We start from the raw sequence: 17397 nt of genomic DNA, 5'->3' as shown, positions 1-17397 counted from the left end.
AAAATGGAGACAATTTGAGCATCAGAACAATAAATGATTTTATTCCAACCTAGTGAATAAAACAGAAATACATGAGTTTATATACAGATATAGAAAATATCTCCTCATAACATCTCTATTAATTATAAAGGATAAAAGTGTAACTTTAGAGTGGAGAAAACTGGCTGTGGTGGGCTAACTTGTGGCCCCCAAAACGATATGCCCATGTCTTAATCCCCAGAACATGTGAATGTTACATTATTTGGAAAAAGGGTCTTTGCAGGCTGGGCATGGTGGCTCATGCCTGTAATCCCAGCACTTTGGGAGGCCGAGACGGGCAGATCACCTGAGGTCAGGAGTTCAAGACCAGCCTGGCCAACATGGTGAAACCCTGTCTCTACAAAAATACAAACATTAGCTGGGCATGATGGTGGGTGCCTGTAATCCCAGCTACTCGGGAGGCTGATTCAGGAGAATCACTTGAACCCAGGAGGTGGAGGTTGTAGTGAGCCGAGAAGCAGGAGAATTGCTTGAGCCCGAGAGGCAGAGGTTGCAGTGAGCTGAGATCACGCCACTGCACTCCAGCCTGGGTGACAGAACGAGACTCCATCACAGAAAAAAAAAAAAAATTGAGCCAGGCATTGTGGCTCATGCCTGTAATCCCAGCAATTCAGGAGGCTGAGGCAGGAGGGTCACTTGAACCCAGGAGTTCAAGGCTTCAGTGAAGTGAGATTGTGCCATTGCACTCCAGTCTGGGTGACAGAGCCAGATCCTTCTCTCTTTTTTTTTTCCTTTTGAGTCAGGGTCTGGCTCTGTCTTCCAGGCTGGAGTGCAGTGACACAATCTTGGCTCACTGCAATCTCTGCCTCCCAGGTTCAAGCCATCCTCCCCATTCCAGCCTCCTGAGTGCTGGGACTATAGGCATGTACCGCCAAACCTAGCTAATTTTTAGCAGAGACAAGGTTTTGCCATGTTGCCCAGGCTGGTCTCAAACTCCTGAGCTCAAGCAGTCCTCCCTCCTTGGCCTCCCAAAGTGCTGGATTACAGGCGTGAGCCATCACACCCAGCCCTGAGACCCTGTCTCTTAAAAAAAAAAGGAAAAAATAATGCATTATTTGATAGGATGCAAAGAGAGAGACTCAACATTGCTTCTTTGATGTCACTGCCAAGATAGATAGCCCAAATTTTAATTAATTAATTAATTAATTTTTTTGAGACAGGGTCTCACTCTGTCGCCCAGGCTAGAGTGCAGTGGCATGATCTTGGCTCACTGCAACTCCACCACCTGGGTTCATGCCATTCTCCTGCCTCAGCCTCCCAAGTAGCTGGGACTACAGGCACCCGCCACCATGCCTGGCTAATTTTTTGTATTTTTTGTAGAGACGGGATTTCATCATGTTAGCCAGGATGGTCTTAGTCTCCTGACCTCGTGATCCGCCCACCTCGGCCTCCCAAAGTGCTGGGATTACAGGCATGAGCCACTGCTCCCAGCCTAGATAACCTAAGTCTTATGAGGAAACATCAGAGAAACCGAAATTGAGAGAACTTCTATAAAATAACTGTACTGTAACCTTCAAAAGTGTTTAGGTCATGAAAATCAAGGAAAGGCTGAGCTATTCCGGATTGAAGGAGACTGAAGAGACTTTCAATGAGTAATTCTGGGCAGGATCCTTTCACTATAAAGGACATTATTGAAACAACTGTCAAAATTTGAATAGGATCTGAAGATTAGATGGTATTAATATATTTATATTAATTTCCTAATTTTGATGGCTGTATTGTGATTATGTAGGAAACTGTCCCTTGTAGGAAATACACAATAAACTATTCGGGTTGATGGGGCATCCTGTTGACAATTTACTCTGAACAACAGTTCAGGGAAAAAAGTTCTGTGTAATGTACTTCCAACTTTTCTTGTGACTGCTTCAAAATAAAATATTAAGAAAATAAAGAAAAAAGGGCTAGGCATGGTGGCTCATGCCTGTAATCCCAGCACTTTGGGAGGCTGAGGTGGGTGGATCACAAGGTCAGGAGTTCGAGACCAGCCTGGCCAACATGGTGAAACCCTGTCTCTACTAAAAATACAAAAATTAGGTGGGCGTGGTGGCGTGAGCCTGCAGTCCCAGCTACGCTGGAGATTGAGGCATGAGAATGGCTTGAACCCGGGAGGTGGAGGCTGCAGTGAGCAGAGATCTTGCACTGCATTCCAGTATGGGCAACAGTGAGAGACTCTGTCTCAAAAAAAAAAAAAAAAAAAAAAAAGGAAAGACAAAAGGATACCATTCATTTAAATGATTGTATATGTATATGCATATTGTCAAAGACTGGAAGGCAAATAGACTGGAAGGGAATTAATAACAATAATATAATTAATATTAAGGAGGTAGGATTGTTTCTGACATTCCTCTGCTTTCGAATCTTTTTTTTTTTTTTTTAATTTCAGTTATGGAGTCTCACTCTGATCATAGCTCACTGCAGCCTTGAACTCTTGGGCTCAAGAGGTCCTCTCGCCTTAGCCTCCTGAGTAGCTAGGACTACAGGCATGCACCACCATGACTGGCTAATTAAATTTTTTTTTTTTTTTTTTTTTTTTTGTAGAGACAGGGTCTTGCTGTGTTGCTTAGTCTGGTCTCAAACTCCTGGCCTCAAGAAATCCTCCTGCCTCAACGTCTCAAAGTGCTGGACTGTAGGCATGAGCCATTGCGCAGCCCTGACCTTAAATCTTTTGAGTTTAGTTCAGTAAATATGCTCTGAGGACCTGCTATGTGGCAGGCATTGTGCCAGGTCCTAGGAATATTGAAAAAAGTCACAATGCTGGCTTGCAGTCTGCAACAGAGAGAATCCTGGGATAAGGATGAGTGCTGCTGGATGCCGAGGACAGGGGACACCTCACCCCAATGAGGATGCAGAGGGAGGAGTGCTTCAAATAGGGACTCTTGCTTTTCTATTAAGAATAACGATACCAGACTTGGTGGCACATGCCTGAAGTCCCAGCTACTTGTGAGGCCGAGGCAGGAGGATCACTTGAACCCAGGAGTTTGAGTCCAGACTGAGCAATATAGCAAGACCCCATCTCTCTCTTTTTTTTTTTTTTTTTTTTTTGAGACGGAGTCTCGCTCTGTTGCCCAGGCTAGAGTGCAGTGGTATGATCTTGGCTCACTGCAAGCTCCACCTCCCAGGTTCACACCATTCTCCTGCCTCAGCCTCCCCAGTAGCTGAGACTACAGGCGCCCACCACCACACCTGGCTAATTTTTTGTATTTTTAGTAGAGACGGGGTTTCACCATGTTAGCCAGGATGGTCTCGGTCTCCTGACCTCATGATCTGCCCACCTCGGCCTCCCAAAGTGCTGGGATTACAGGCGTGGGCCTCCCAAAGTGCTGGGATTACTGGCCAAGACCCCATCTCTTAAAAAAAAAAAGTAAAAAAGGAATAATAATCATGCGTATAGGGCCTCTCTGAAAGATGTGGGGAGTCCTATCTGCATTGGGATCCCTGAGGAGGGAGAGGAATGTGGAGAATTCAGAGTCCAGGGAGCATGGGCGGCTGGTGGGCTGGGCTTCCAGGCTGAATCATGGGAAAGGAGAACCTGGTCTGAAACAGTACTGGGCAGGATTGGTGTTAGATTCCAGGAAAACCCCCAGGTGGTCTGTGGTGGAACCTGATGGACCCTCAGAAGGGAAGAGAATGGGGATGGGGCCAGGTTGCCATGGTTGGTCATTGTGCATAGGCACTAGAGGCCATGCTGGGTGGGCACAGTTGCTGCTGCAGCCTCACATCCTCATCTGGACATGGCTGAGCAGGGCCCCTGGAGCTGGTCCCAATGTGTTTCCTTCTATTCTTTTGACAGGAAGCTCCTGGAGAGCCAGTCCCCACCCCCATCCCGCCCCAGCACTCCCTCTCTCTTCTCCACTATGGACAGAGCCTCCACTGAGCTGCTGCCTGCCCGCCACATACCCAGCTGACATGGGCACCGCAGGAGCCATGCAGCTGTGCTGGGTGATCCTGGGCTTCCTCCTGTTCCGAGGTAAGAGGTGCCTGCCGCTTTCCCATGGCAATTCCTCTCCACAGCTGGCCATTCTAGGCATCGGTCTCTTTCTCAGGAGACACATGCTTTCCATCCAGGGGCTGTGCCCAGGGGAAATTCCAGAGCCTTTCCATGAAGGAGATCAGTTGGATTGGGGGGTCCTGATTACCAGGCAGGGGTAAAATGGAGCTACGGTTAAACCCTCTTGTGGGAAATTGTCCTGGGGGAGCTGGGCTCCCCATAAAGGCTGGCCTCCTGAATCGTGGGAGGGAGCTGTGTTAGTGCAAGACCCAGGCCCAAAGCTCCTTCTAGGATGTGCTCAGGCTACTCATGACCCTCACCCTCTGATCTTGGGGCAGGGCTGACGACGGCCACTCTCTCAACTGTTCTAACACAAATCCTCTGCACCATGGGCTTCACAGGGGATCTGTTCTCTCCTTTCACATGAGGAGTGGCAACCTAGGAATTCCTAATGTTGATTTTAAAGTTAAATCACAGCAAGAGGGACTCAGGTTAGACACAAAGAACTATTCACCAAGGAGGATGTGCTTAACATTCTCACATCCAGGGGGCTAGAGTAGATGACCTCCAGAGGATGCTACTTGGAAATGGCACCTCTCTGACAGGCTCTGCCAGCCAATGAGTTGTGAAGCCACTCATAGGGGTCCTCTCATCAGGGAGCAGTTGCTGGGAATCATGACGAGTCCAGGGCATTCTGACTCACAGGGCAGCAACTTCCCTTTGACCATTCCTGCTCTGCCCCCACCTCACCCTCTACAAGTCCTCTGTGCTCAAAGCAGCAGAAAGAGTGCGCAAGAGGGCTCAGATGGGGAGGGGTGGTGGCCCCTCGTCGGTGGTGGGTAAGAGGGCCTGAGTACCAGAACACTGGCTTCCGGAGATGTCAGGCATTTCTCTAAAAGTCCATGAGCTGGAGGACAAGATTCTGATTGTCCCCATCCCCTCCTACCCCCTCCATGACAGAGTCACAGGTCTGGGGCTGGGGGACAAGGCTGTTGTGGAAACTGCAGGTGAAGCTCATGAGGTGGCATTTTCACAGGCCGAGACTTTTCCCAGCCTCCCTACCCACTGTTTTCTCCCAGGCAAGTGCCAGCACTCTCAAATGCCCTGTGTCGGCTGTACCTAAGCTGCTATCACCTGCCCCGAGTTTCCTAACCCTTCATCCTGAAGTGTGCAGAGCATTTCCTGGCTCCTTCATCTTGGTGGACTGAGGAATCCTGAGCACATTCAGGCCCATAAAGGGACTTGACTATGGATACCCAGAGGCAGGGCAGACTTGAGACTTGGAGGATTTGAGAGAACAGGGCAAAAACAAAAGTGTCTGGCCTTCATTGAGCATGTCAGGCACTGCGTTAAGTGCTTCATATGCATTTTCCTTCCTTCACAACAACTTGCAAGGTACTGATACCACTTGCATTTTACTTAGTTATTTTTGAGACAGGGTTGCTCCATTGCGCAGGCCAGAGTTGCAGTGGCATGATCATGGCTCACTGCAACCTTGACCTCCTGGGCTCAAGCAATCCTCCTGCCTTAGCCTCCTGTGTAGCTGGGGGCTACAGGCACACACCACCACACCCAGCTAATTTTTGCATTTTTTTGTAGAGACAAGGTTTTACCATGTTGCCCAGGCTGGTCACTTGTACTTCAAAGTAAAGAAAACTGAGGCCTAGGTCAGACAGCGACAAAGCCAGGACTTGAACTCAGGCTTGCCAGGCTCGATTAAAATCCACGATTTTAACTTCTAAACTATGCTTTTGAGGAAAAAATGGGGAGGGGTGTGTGTGGAGATAGACTAGAAGGGGATAAAGCAGACAGAATTAGAGAGGGGAGACCTGGGAAATCAAAAATTCCTGTGGCTAGAGCTCTTTGGGAATCTGCAGGCCCAGTGGTCAGAGACACCCTCGGCTGTAGACACAGATGCTCCCTAAGTCCCTCCCTTACCCACAGAGAAATCTTTGTTGGTGACAAAAAGTTTGGGTAGTGGGAGGGGCAAGAGGCAAAGAAAGAGCAGGGTCTTGAAGCTTGTGACTTTGGAACTCCTCCCAAGCCACTGAATAATTTTCTTTCTAGATAAATGCAGGAAGGCAGTTCCCTGTGCCTTCCCTGTACCTTCCCACCAAAAACTAAGTTATAACCTTACAGCATTTAGATAGTACATTAGGCCAGGCTCGGTGGCTCACGCCTGTGATCCCAGCATTTAGGATGCTGAGGCGAATGGATCACCTGAGGTCAGGAGTTTGAGACCAGCCTGGCCAACATGGTGAAACCCCATCTCTACTAAACATACAAAAATTAGCCAGGCATGGTGGCAGGCACCTGTAATCCCAGTTACTCAGGAGGCTGAGACAGGAGAATAGCTTGAGCCCGGGAGGCGGAGGTTGCAGTGAGCTGAGATCGCACCACTGCACTCCAGCCTGGGTGACCAAGAGCGAAACTCTGTCTCAAAACGAAAAAAAAAAACCAAAAAATACATTAGATATGCTGGATTAGTAACTGATACATGTTTTCAGGACATGCCTTGGGTTAAAAGGATTCTCCCAGGGTCCTCCCCAGCTAGAAAGGGTTTTCTCTAGCCTGGGCTTCCTATAAATTTTGACTCCCCTCTTGACCATCCCCCTCTCCCCAACAAGGGAATGGGGCTCTCAGAAATGGTGATCTAGAAAAACATGGCCCAGGGTTTGGTAATTTTACACTTGGAAGCAATTAATTCTACACTATCCAGATGATAGCCCCATGGAGGAAGGCAGTGGCTTAAGGAAAATAAGCAGAGCAGCAGGCTGCCACAGGCTGGGGTGGGCCCCTGGCACCCGGCCGCCTCTGTCCACCCAGGCCTGGGCTGAATGCTCCCCTGATGCTGAGAGACCAAGGGAGCAGCAGAGCCAGGCCAGGGGCTGTAGTCCCTGCTCAAGCAGAGGGACGGGAACCCAGCTGGGCGGCTCCACTTCCCCACGTTGTTTTCCTTTCACATTGTTCACAGGTTTCAAGAATGATTTCATTGTGGAAAATAAGCAAATACAACCTGACCTTTCAGGTTCCACATACACAGCGGGACACACACAAGGGCACACGAGCATGCACACACATTTGCATAGAGCCCCGCAGACACACGTGTACATACAAAAAAGCCAGTGAGGGCTTCTGATTGGGGACTCTTGGTGACTGACCCCTCTCTGGGTTTGGTCAATAACAAGCATTTCCTATGTATCCTCTGCCTGTGAGAGTGAATGGGTTGCTCATGCTAGAGCTTCCCTGCCTCCTATGTATACCTCAGAACTTACTTTCTGCACAGGCCCCTACCTCTAGGCAAGATACAAGCCCTAATCCCCATCCCCATCTCACTCACCTTCCCGTCTCTCAGCCCCTTCCCTGGGGACAGGACCAGGGTGACAGTAGCTTAAGGTAAACATTAGCCTAGAGACCTGGAGTCCTGGGCCCTTCCTTGTCTAGGTGTGGCAGGTCATTGATCTTCTGTCCTTAGAAATGTCACTAGTTTAAAATAACCTTCTCCTGACTCTGCATCAGGTTGGTAAAATGCCCATGTCAGATTGAAGAGACAGGGAAGGACTTCGGGACTCTGAGCCATGAGGTGGTGGTGATGTTCCTATTGAGTCACAGTCTCAGAGGAAGCCAGCACCGTGAGCCACAGCCCACATCCTTTAGTCCTCTGCCTAGTGTGTCTGCCTTCCAGCATGGTAGGCTTAGAAAGCCAAAACGTTTTTTTCTGTTTTCTTTTCTTTTTTTTTTTTTTGAGACAGAGTCTCACTTTGTCTCCCAGGCTGGAGTGCAATGGCACGATCTCAGCTCACTGCAACCTCCACCTCCCGGGTTCAAGCGATTCTGATGCCTCAGCCTCCCAAGCAGCTGGGATTACAGGCGTGTGCCATCAGGCCTGCTAATTTTTGTATTTTTAATAGAGGCAGGGTTTCACCATGTTGGCCGGGCTAGTCTTGAACTCCTGACCTCAAGTGATCTACCCACCTCAGCCTCCCTAAGTGCTGGGATTACAGGTGTGAACCACCGCACCTGGCCAGTGTTTTCTTTTCTTTTTTCTTTTTCTTTCTTTTTTTTTTTTTTGTTGAGATAGGGTCTCCACCTGTTGCCCAGGCTGGAGTGTAGTGGTGCAATCATAGCTCACTGCAGCCAGCCTCAACCTTCTGGTCTCAAGCAATCCTGCCACCTCAGCCTCCTGAGTAGCTAGGACTCCAGGTGTGCACTACTGTGCCTGGAGAATTAAAAAAAAAAAAACAACAACAAAACAAAACTTTTTTTTAGAGACAGGGTCTTGCTATGTTGCCCAGGCTGGGCCAGAAGGCATTCTAAGGGTTCCTCTCTAGGCTCTGTGCTGGGCAGGGGACTTACCAAGCTATGTGTTTTGCTTTCTCTTGCAGGCCACAACTCCCAGCCCACAATGACCCAGACCTCTAGCTCTCAGGGTAAGATCAAACACGTGGGTCTACTCCAGCGTGTAGGCCTAGGAGCTTAGGAAGGGTGAGAGGAGCTCTATGCCAATTTAGCCTTAACTTCAGGGGGCTGGGGCTGCGGCTGGAGCGGGAGCTCTCAGGACTCACCAAGGCTGAGCTCATCTAAGGATTTTTTTTCAGCCTAGCTGAGTCTAATGTACCTTGAAAGAAAAAAGAGGTGAATGGTTGGGAATGAGGGGTGGGGGATGGGGTAGGGAGAAAGACACACAGATCTAGGGAAGAAGAGAGGGAGATGGAACAGTAGGAGGCCGTGCACCCCTCAGCCTCAGATGTTCTGTTTCAGGAGGCCTTGGCGGTCTAAGTCTGACCACAGAGCCAGTTTCTTCCAACCCAGGTGAGTAAGTGCGGTTGCTGAGGTCCCTGCTCCTGCCCCACACCCATTCATTCAGACCTGCTTGGAGCCCAGGGGTTCTTGGGTGGGATAGGGAGTGTGGTGTCACTAAACCTACCCCACCTCCCACTCCCTATCTGCCTCTGTCCTTGCAGGATACATCCCTTCCTCAGAGGCTAACAGGCCAAGCCATCTGTCCAGCACTGGTACCCCAGGTACTGTGTCATTCAGACTACAAATGCCATCCAGGGAGGGCCCAGTGAGGACCCCAACAGTTTCTGCTCTAAAAGAGAATATAGACTGGGGCGAGCGGGAACAGACAAGGAAACAGACCCTCACACTGATGATGACATGCAGGGTGAGAAGGGCTGCAGTGGGCACCAGCAGAAGTGTGGGAGCCCAGGCACATGTCAGTCACTTCGGACTCGGGGGCCAGGGATGACTCCCAGAAGCAGCTTCTGAAGCCAAGCTGAGAAGGGGTCAGCTGAGCATGTGGAGGCTGTGGGGTAGAGAGTAGTGGGGCTTATTCCAGGTGGGGTGGAGAGTAGTGGGGCTTATTCCAGGCAGAGGGAACTGCCCAGAGGTGAACAAGAGAATGGCCCCTTCTAGAACTGAAAGCAGGAAAGAAGAGGAAGATTTTGGACTGAAGAGCCCACCCGGTGCACATGCCGGCCAAGGCCCTGAGCAGGCCCGAATGTGCTTCCTCATTCACGGCAGCTCCAAAGAAGGCTGCGCAGGCCCCCATGGCAGCCAGTAAACCCGTGACGCCGAGGGCAGGCACCGTGGACGGGCTCTCCCCGACCTGGTTGGGCCTAACTTGGGCCAAGCCACAGATGTACACATCAGGACTTGTTGAGTGCCCAGGGCGGGGGGCAGCGGTGAAAAACACTGGGTTCCATCTGGATGGGTTCCTTCTGCCCTCTTCAGGAGGCCACAGGGGTCAGGACCCACATCAGTGGCACCCTGGTTCAGGAAAGAAAGAGGTTTGGTGGGGCGTAGAGACAGAACCTTGGGCCTGGTCACAACGAAGGTAACAGGAGCTTAGACTTGAGACTGAGAAAGGCATACCCAGAGAGGAGAGGGAGGAGAAGGATACCCCAAAATGAAGGAAAAGGAAGGCAGAAAAGGCTGAGAAAGAGCTAGAGTCCTCTCAGGCAGGGAAGACTGGCCTTTGCTTAGCAGCGAGGGAGAAGAGCTGCTGGGGGATGCCCCCATCTTGGTCATGCTGTTTCATGGTGCAGGCGCAGGTGTCCCCAGCAGTGGAAGAGACGGAGGCACAAGCAGAGGTATGTCCTGCTGCACTCACCCTGAAGAGAAGTCGGCAGGAGATGTCTGTGACCCTTTCTCTCATCTTATCCCTTGGCTCTCAGATTTTTTTATTCTCCCAGACTTATTTGGGAAGGGGAAGTGAGGAGAGATAAGTGGAACAGCAATTGGGCCTGAAGTACAATGGGTTGAGGAGGGAAGACACAGGTGACATAGCACCTTTTTTTTGTTGAGAAGGAGTCTTGTTCTGTCGTCCAGGCTGGAGTGCAGCGGTGCGATCCTGGCTCTCTGCAACCTCCTCCTCCTGAGTAGCTGGGATTACAGGCATGCACCAAAAGGCCCAGCTAGTTTTTATTTTTTGTTTTTTGTTTTGAGACAGAGTCTCGCTCTGTTGCCTATGCTGGAGTGCAGTGGCACAATCTTGGCTCACTGCAACCCCTGCCTCCCAGGTTCAAGAGATTCTCCTGCCTCAGCCACCTAAGTAGCTGGGACTATAGGCACGCGTCACCATGCCCGGCTAATTTTTGTATTTTTAGTAGAGATGGGATTTCACCATATTGGCCAGGCTGGTCTTGAACTCCTGACCTCATGATCTGCCCGCCTCGGCCTCCCAAAGTGCTGGGATTACAGGTGTGAGCCACCGTGCCCGGTCTTTTTTTTTTTTTTTTTTAGGAGAGATGGGGTTTCACCATGTTGGTCAGGCTGGTCTCAAACCCCTGACTTCAAGTGATCCACCCATCTTGGCCTCCCAAAGTATTGCAGGCATGAGCCACCGCACCAGGCCAACATAGCAGTTTTTAAGAGGGCCAGAAATCTGTGCCCCTTAACAGGCAGCCTGGCTTATTGGAGCCTTGCCTGAGCAGAAACATTCCTCCCACCTCAACCCTGGCACAATACAGACAGCTCTATTTTGCCCAGTCTGACCTCCTAGCTCTGCAGCATAAATTCCGGTCCTTCCCTAGGGGGAAGCGGGAGGGAAGCTAGCTCTAGCTTCCCTGTGTCAGTCCCCTTCGCTGATGCCCCTGACTCCACTCCATTTTAGACACATTTCAAACTGTTCCCCCCAATTCAACCACCATGAGCCTGAGCATGAGGGAAGATGCGACCATCCTGCCCAGCCCCACGTCAGAGACTGTGCTCACTGTGGCTGCATTTGGTGAGAGCGGGAGGAGAAGGTGGGACATAGGAGGGAACCCTACCCCTGGAATTGACTTGGACTCTGGGTCTGGAAACGCAAGTTCAAATCTCACCCATTTGTTCCAGGAGGTTCTGGCTGATGAGGAAGACCCTTGTGGGAGGGGGGCCCCTGCCCCTCCAGTCAGCTCTTCTTGGCTGTGCTGGGTTCCATGTTCTCATGCAGGGATGGAGTCGGGTGGAGAGCCCACTCTGGCTAGGGGGCGGCAGGCTGAGAGCTCACCTGTTCAGCAGAGAAGTGGAACTCACTTTGCTCCTGGAGCCTGTCTACACAGTACTTATCTGGGAAGGGAATGCCGGACTCTTGTTGGCCCCTTTGTCCCCCCGACTGGCCCCCTTCACCCCATTCTTTTCTCTGTTCAGGTGTTATCAGCTTCATTGTCATCCTGGTGGTTGTGGTGATCATCCTAGTTGGTGTGGTCAGCCTGAGGTTCAAGTGTCGGAAGAGCAAGGAGTCTGAAGGTGCGTGCCCTGCCCTCGGGGACCCTTTTCCCCTCTGCTGGCGGACCAGGGCTAGAGCCCCAGCTCACACCAGCCTGCATCTGCCACTCCATGAGCTGGAGGGTCCCCAGGTGGGCTTTGAGAGGAAGGCTGGACTTCTGAGTTACAGCATGTGAGCCCCAACCTGTGCCTTTGGCTTTTTACAGATCCCCAGAAACCTGGGAGTTCAGGGCTGTCTGAAAGGTAAGACCGTCAGAAAAATCTTCTATCTGACACCCAGACCCCAACTCCCAGAGGGAACCAACACTTCCTGCCTTCCACACCCACACACCCACACACCACACACCTTCACACATCACACACACACCCCCACACACCTCAAACCACCACACACCCTACACCTCACTACACACACCCACACACCACACACCACACACATTACATACATCACACATCACACACAACCCCCATGTTATACACACCTCCCACACACCTCAAACACACCACATACCACACACCCCGCTAGACACACATCTCATACACCACACGACCCCCCCACACACTCCCACACACCTCAAACACACCACACACCCCACACCCCACTACAGACATACCCACACACCACACACACACACACCCCACTCATCAGACACACCACACACCCCACACATCACACACCACACACACACCCCACACATACCTCAAACACACCACACACCCCACTACACACACACACCACCACTCCACACACCACGCATATCCCATACTATACACACACCCCAACACACCTCAAACATACCACATGCCCCACATCCCACACTACACACACACCCACACATCTCATACACACCCCACATACCACACACCACACACCTCATACTGTACACACCACCCTCACACACACCTCAAACACACCACACACTGCACCTCCCACACTACACACACATACCCACACACCACACATCCCCCACACATCAAACACCACACACACCCTGTACTATACACACCACACACACACACCACAAACACACCACACTCCCCACACCCCACACTATGCATACACCACACACACCCCACACATCACACACCATACACACAACCCATACTATACACATGCCCCACACACCCACACACCACACACACCCCACACGTCACACACCACACACTCCACACCCCACACTACACACACACCGACAAACCACACCCCACAAACCACACACACCCCGTACTATACACCCCTCCACACACACACCTCAAATACACCACAGGCCTCACATCACACACACCACACCCTACACACATATCATATACCACACACACACCCCATACTATACACACACACACACACCACAAACCTACTACACTCCCCACACCCCACACTATGCATACACCACACACACCCCACACATCACACACCATACACACAACCCATACTATACACATGCCCCACACCCCCCACACACCCACACACCACACACACCCCACACGTCACACACCACACACACTCCATACTATACATACCTTCCCACACACATCACAAACACACCACACACTCCACACCCCACACTACACACACATACCCACCTACCACACACACCCCATACTATACACCCCTCCACACACACACCTCAAATACACCACAGGCCTCACATCACACACACCACACCCCACACACATCACACACACACCCCCATACTATACACACACACGCACACCATAAACCTACCACACACCCCACACCCCACACTATACACATATACCCACACACCCCACACATCATACACACACACCCCTACACACCACACACAACACATCCCACACCCCACACTACTCACACATACCCATATACTACACACACACCCCACGCGCATCCACATACCACACACACCCCATACTATACACACACACCCCATGCACATCCACATACCCCACACATCCCATACTATACACACACCCCCACATACACTACAAACACACAACATATCCCATACCCCACACTACACACACACCCACACACCACATACACCCCATGCACCACACATACACCCTATACTATACACACATCCCACATACATCATAAACACACAACATGCCCCATACCCCACACATCCACAGCACAAACACACACACCCCACACCCTATACTACACACACACACCACATACATACATCCTATACTACACACACACCCCACACCCCATACCCTACACACCCACCCACACCATACCCACCCTCATACCCATACTATACACACCCACCCTCCCCACACACATACCCCACACACCCTCCCAAACCACACACACACCACAAACACATCACACGTACCCACATCACACACCCCACACCCCATACCCAACATACCCACCCAGACAACATACATACACCACACACCCACACACCACACACATCCCCCCATACCATACACACACATCCCCCCATACCATACACACAGACACCACACACACACCACACCACACACACACACCCCATACCCTATACTACACACACACCACACACTTCATACTATACACACTCACACCACGCACCCACCCAAACCACACACACATCACACACAGACACCCCGTACCTCATACTACACACATACCTCATACTACACACACACCACACACCCACCCAAACCACACACACCACAAACCCACACACCACATAAAAACACATATGTACCCCATATTATACATACACACAACATATACACCTTACATCACACACACCACACATACACACTCCCCCACACATCACATACATGACACATAACACTCCCATACCATACACACACACCCCACACACCCCATACCACACACACACCCCATACCACACACACCCCACACCACATACACACACACCACACATGCATTACACCACACACACACACAACACCTCACACCACATACCCCATACCACACATATACACCCCTCACACCACACACACATACCACACACATACAATCCTGACAGGCTCCTCTGAGGCCAGGGCTGGGGTGGGCAGGACAGGGGCAGACCTGAAAGGGAACAATCAAGTGACAGGAGATGGACTGAAACTCTTCAACACCAGGGCTAAGCCTCTATAACCCCATCATGAAAAGTGTAGGAATTCAGATTCTAATATAAAAAGACATTATCTCTAAGCTTAGGAACCACTTATTGAATACTTATTATGTGCCGAACACAATGGTATATATTTTATAATATTATCTCAAATCTTTATAGCAATTATTCAAGGTATATATTACTTTTTTTTTTTTTTTTTTTTTTGGACATGGAGTCTTGCTCTGTTGCCTGGGCTGGAGTGCAGTGGTACAATCTCAGCTCACTGCAACCTCTGCCTCCCAGGTTCAAGTGATTCTCCTGCCTCAGCCTCCCGAGTAGCTGGGACTACAGGCATGAGCCACCACACCCAACTAATTTTTGTATTTTTAGTAGAGACAGGGTTTCACCATGTTGGCCAGGCTGGTCTCAAACTCCTGACCTTGTGATCCACCCACCTCAGCCTCCCAAAGCGCTGGGATTACAGGCATGAGCCACCACGCCCAGCCTTTTTTTTTTTTTTTTTAAGGAACAGGCTTGCTCTGTTGCCCAGGCTGGAGTGCAGTGATGCCAACAGGGCTCAAATGATCCTCCCACCTCAGCCTGTCAAGTAGCTGGGACTACAGGCATGTGCCACCATGCCCAGCTAATTTTTAATTTTTTTAATAGATATAAGATGTCACTATGTTGGCCAGGCTGGTCTCAAACTCCTGGTCTCAAGTGATCCTTCTGCCTCAGCCTCCCAAAATGCTGGGATTATAGGTGTAAGCCAAGACATTACTCCATTATACATTTTAAAAATTGAGGCTTTAGGCCAGGCGCGGTGGCTCATGCCTGTAATCTCAGCACTTTGGGAGGCCAAGGTGGGCGGATCACGAGGTCAGGAGTTCAAGACCAGCCTGGTCAAAATGTTGAAACCCAGTCTCTACTAAAAATACAAAAATTAGCTGGGCACGGTGGCAGGCGCCTATAATCCCAGCTACTCGGGAAGCTGAGGCAGGAGAATTGCTTGAACCCAGAGGCGGAGGTTGCAGTGAGCTGAGATGGTGCCACTGCACTCCAGCCTGGGTGACAGAGCAAGACTCCGTTTCAAGGGGGAAAAAAAAAATTGAGGCTTTAGCGGATGCGATGGCTCACAACTGTAATCTCAGTACTTTGGGACACTGAGGCAGGTAGATTGTGTGAGCTCAGGGGGTCAAGGCTGCAGTGAGCTGTGATCGTGCCACAGCACTCCAGTCTGGGTGACAGAGCAAGACCCTGTCTCAATAAAAACTAAAAAAATAAAATTGAGGCTTTAATAGAGGTTGTAACTTGGTAAAGATCAAACAAGTAGTAGGTAGTAAAACCAAAATTTAAATGCAAGTCTTGGCCAGGTGCAGTGGCTCACACCTGTAATCCCAGCACTTCGGGAGGCCAAGATGGCTGGATCATTTGAGGTCAGGCATTCAAGACCAGCCTGGCCAACATGGTAAAATCCTGTCTCTACTAAAAAATACAAAAATTAGCCGGGCATGGTGGCACGTGCTTGTAATCCCAGCTACTCAGGAGGCTGAGGCAGGAGAATCGCTTGAACCCGAGAGGTGGAGGTTGCAGTGAACTGAGATTGCACCATTGCACTCCAGCCTGGGCGACAGAGTGAGACTCCATCTCTAAATAAATAAATAAATGCAGTCTTTCAGTCTTCAAAGCACACTCGCATTTCATTATGATCCACCACCAAAATATAGATTTTTTGAGACAAAGGTCTAAGGCTCAACAACCTCACAGTTCCTTGACTCCCCATTGCCCTGCCCTCCTCCTCTCTTTAACCCAGACCCCCTTCCTCCCCCAGCTGCTCCACAGCCAATGGAGAGAAAGACAGCATCACCCTTATCTCCATGAAGAACATCAACATGAATAATGGCAAACAAGGTCTCTCAGCAGAGAAGGTACATTTTTCTGTTTCCTGCCTTCCTTCCCCAAATTCACCTTTCCCTTCCTCCTCCTACTTTCAGGCCAGAAAGGAGATACTTTCAAAGACTCTGGCTTTTCTCCCCTCTTCTGTACCCCGCCAATCCTAAAAAGTTCACCCTTCCCCATTATGCATTTATTTTGCAGGTTCTTTAAAAGCAACTTTGGGTCCCCATGAGTCCAAGGATGATGCAGCTGCCCTGTGACTACAAGGAGGAAGAGATGGAATTAGTAGAGGCAATGAACCACATGTAAATTATTTTATTGTTTCATGTCTGCTTCTAGACCTAAAGGACACTAGCATTGCCCCAGATCTGGGAGTAAGCTACCAATAGGGGAGACTCTTTCCTATATGGACAGCTGCTGTGGAAATACTGCCTGCTTCTCCCACCTCCTCAGAGCCACAGGAAAGAGGAGGTGACAGAGCGAGAGCAAGGAAAGTGACGAGGTGGATTGATACTTTCTACTTTGCATTAAAATTATTTTCTAGCCTGCAGTCTAATTACTTTTGAGGTCTATGCTCCCATGCACATTTCTTAACAGTATGTTCTAGCAGCTTTTGGGCCTTGTTTCCTAGACCAGACATACATGCAGGTTTCTGCCCCTATGGGCAGCTCTCTGAGAAACTTGGATGGTCGATAGAAGGGACTTTGTGTCAGGTTTTAT

At 50.1% G+C, this 17397-nt stretch overlaps 1 protein-coding gene across 3 annotated transcripts; it reads left to right on the top strand.

Moving 5' to 3' along the window:
• The first annotated feature begins 2274 nt into the window (after positions 1-2274).
• ECSCR (endothelial cell surface expressed chemotaxis and apoptosis regulator) lies at positions 2275-17233 on the top strand. 3 transcript variants are annotated; one of them, XM_034960607.3, is made up of 10 exons: positions 2279-4006; positions 8413-8457; positions 8789-8839; positions 8992-9051; positions 10078-10122; positions 11145-11258; positions 11660-11758; positions 11944-11980; positions 16613-16709; positions 16879-17233. In XM_034960607.3, the coding sequence occupies exons 1-10, from the start codon at positions 3445-3447 to the stop codon at positions 16885-16887; spliced, it is 1119 nt and encodes a 372-aa protein (XP_034816498.2). In that variant the 5' UTR covers positions 2279-3444; the 3' UTR covers positions 16888-17233. The 3 variants fall into 3 exon arrangements, with proteins under 3 accessions (XP_034816500.2, XP_063460700.1, XP_034816498.2); XM_063604630.1 differs by lacking the exon at positions 10078-10122 and having other exon boundaries at positions 2276-4006; XM_034960609.3 differs by lacking the exons at positions 10078-10122; positions 11145-11258 and having other exon boundaries at positions 2275-4006.
• Positions 17234-17397: the final 164 nt, after the last annotated feature.

Source organism: Pan paniscus, chromosome 4 (assembly GCF_029289425.2).
Source record: "Pan paniscus chromosome 4, NHGRI_mPanPan1-v2.0_pri, whole genome shotgun sequence".
Classification (NCBI taxonomy): Eukaryota; Metazoa; Chordata; class Mammalia; order Primates; family Hominidae; genus Pan; species Pan paniscus.
This window is presented reverse-complemented; position numbering and strand designations above follow the sequence as displayed.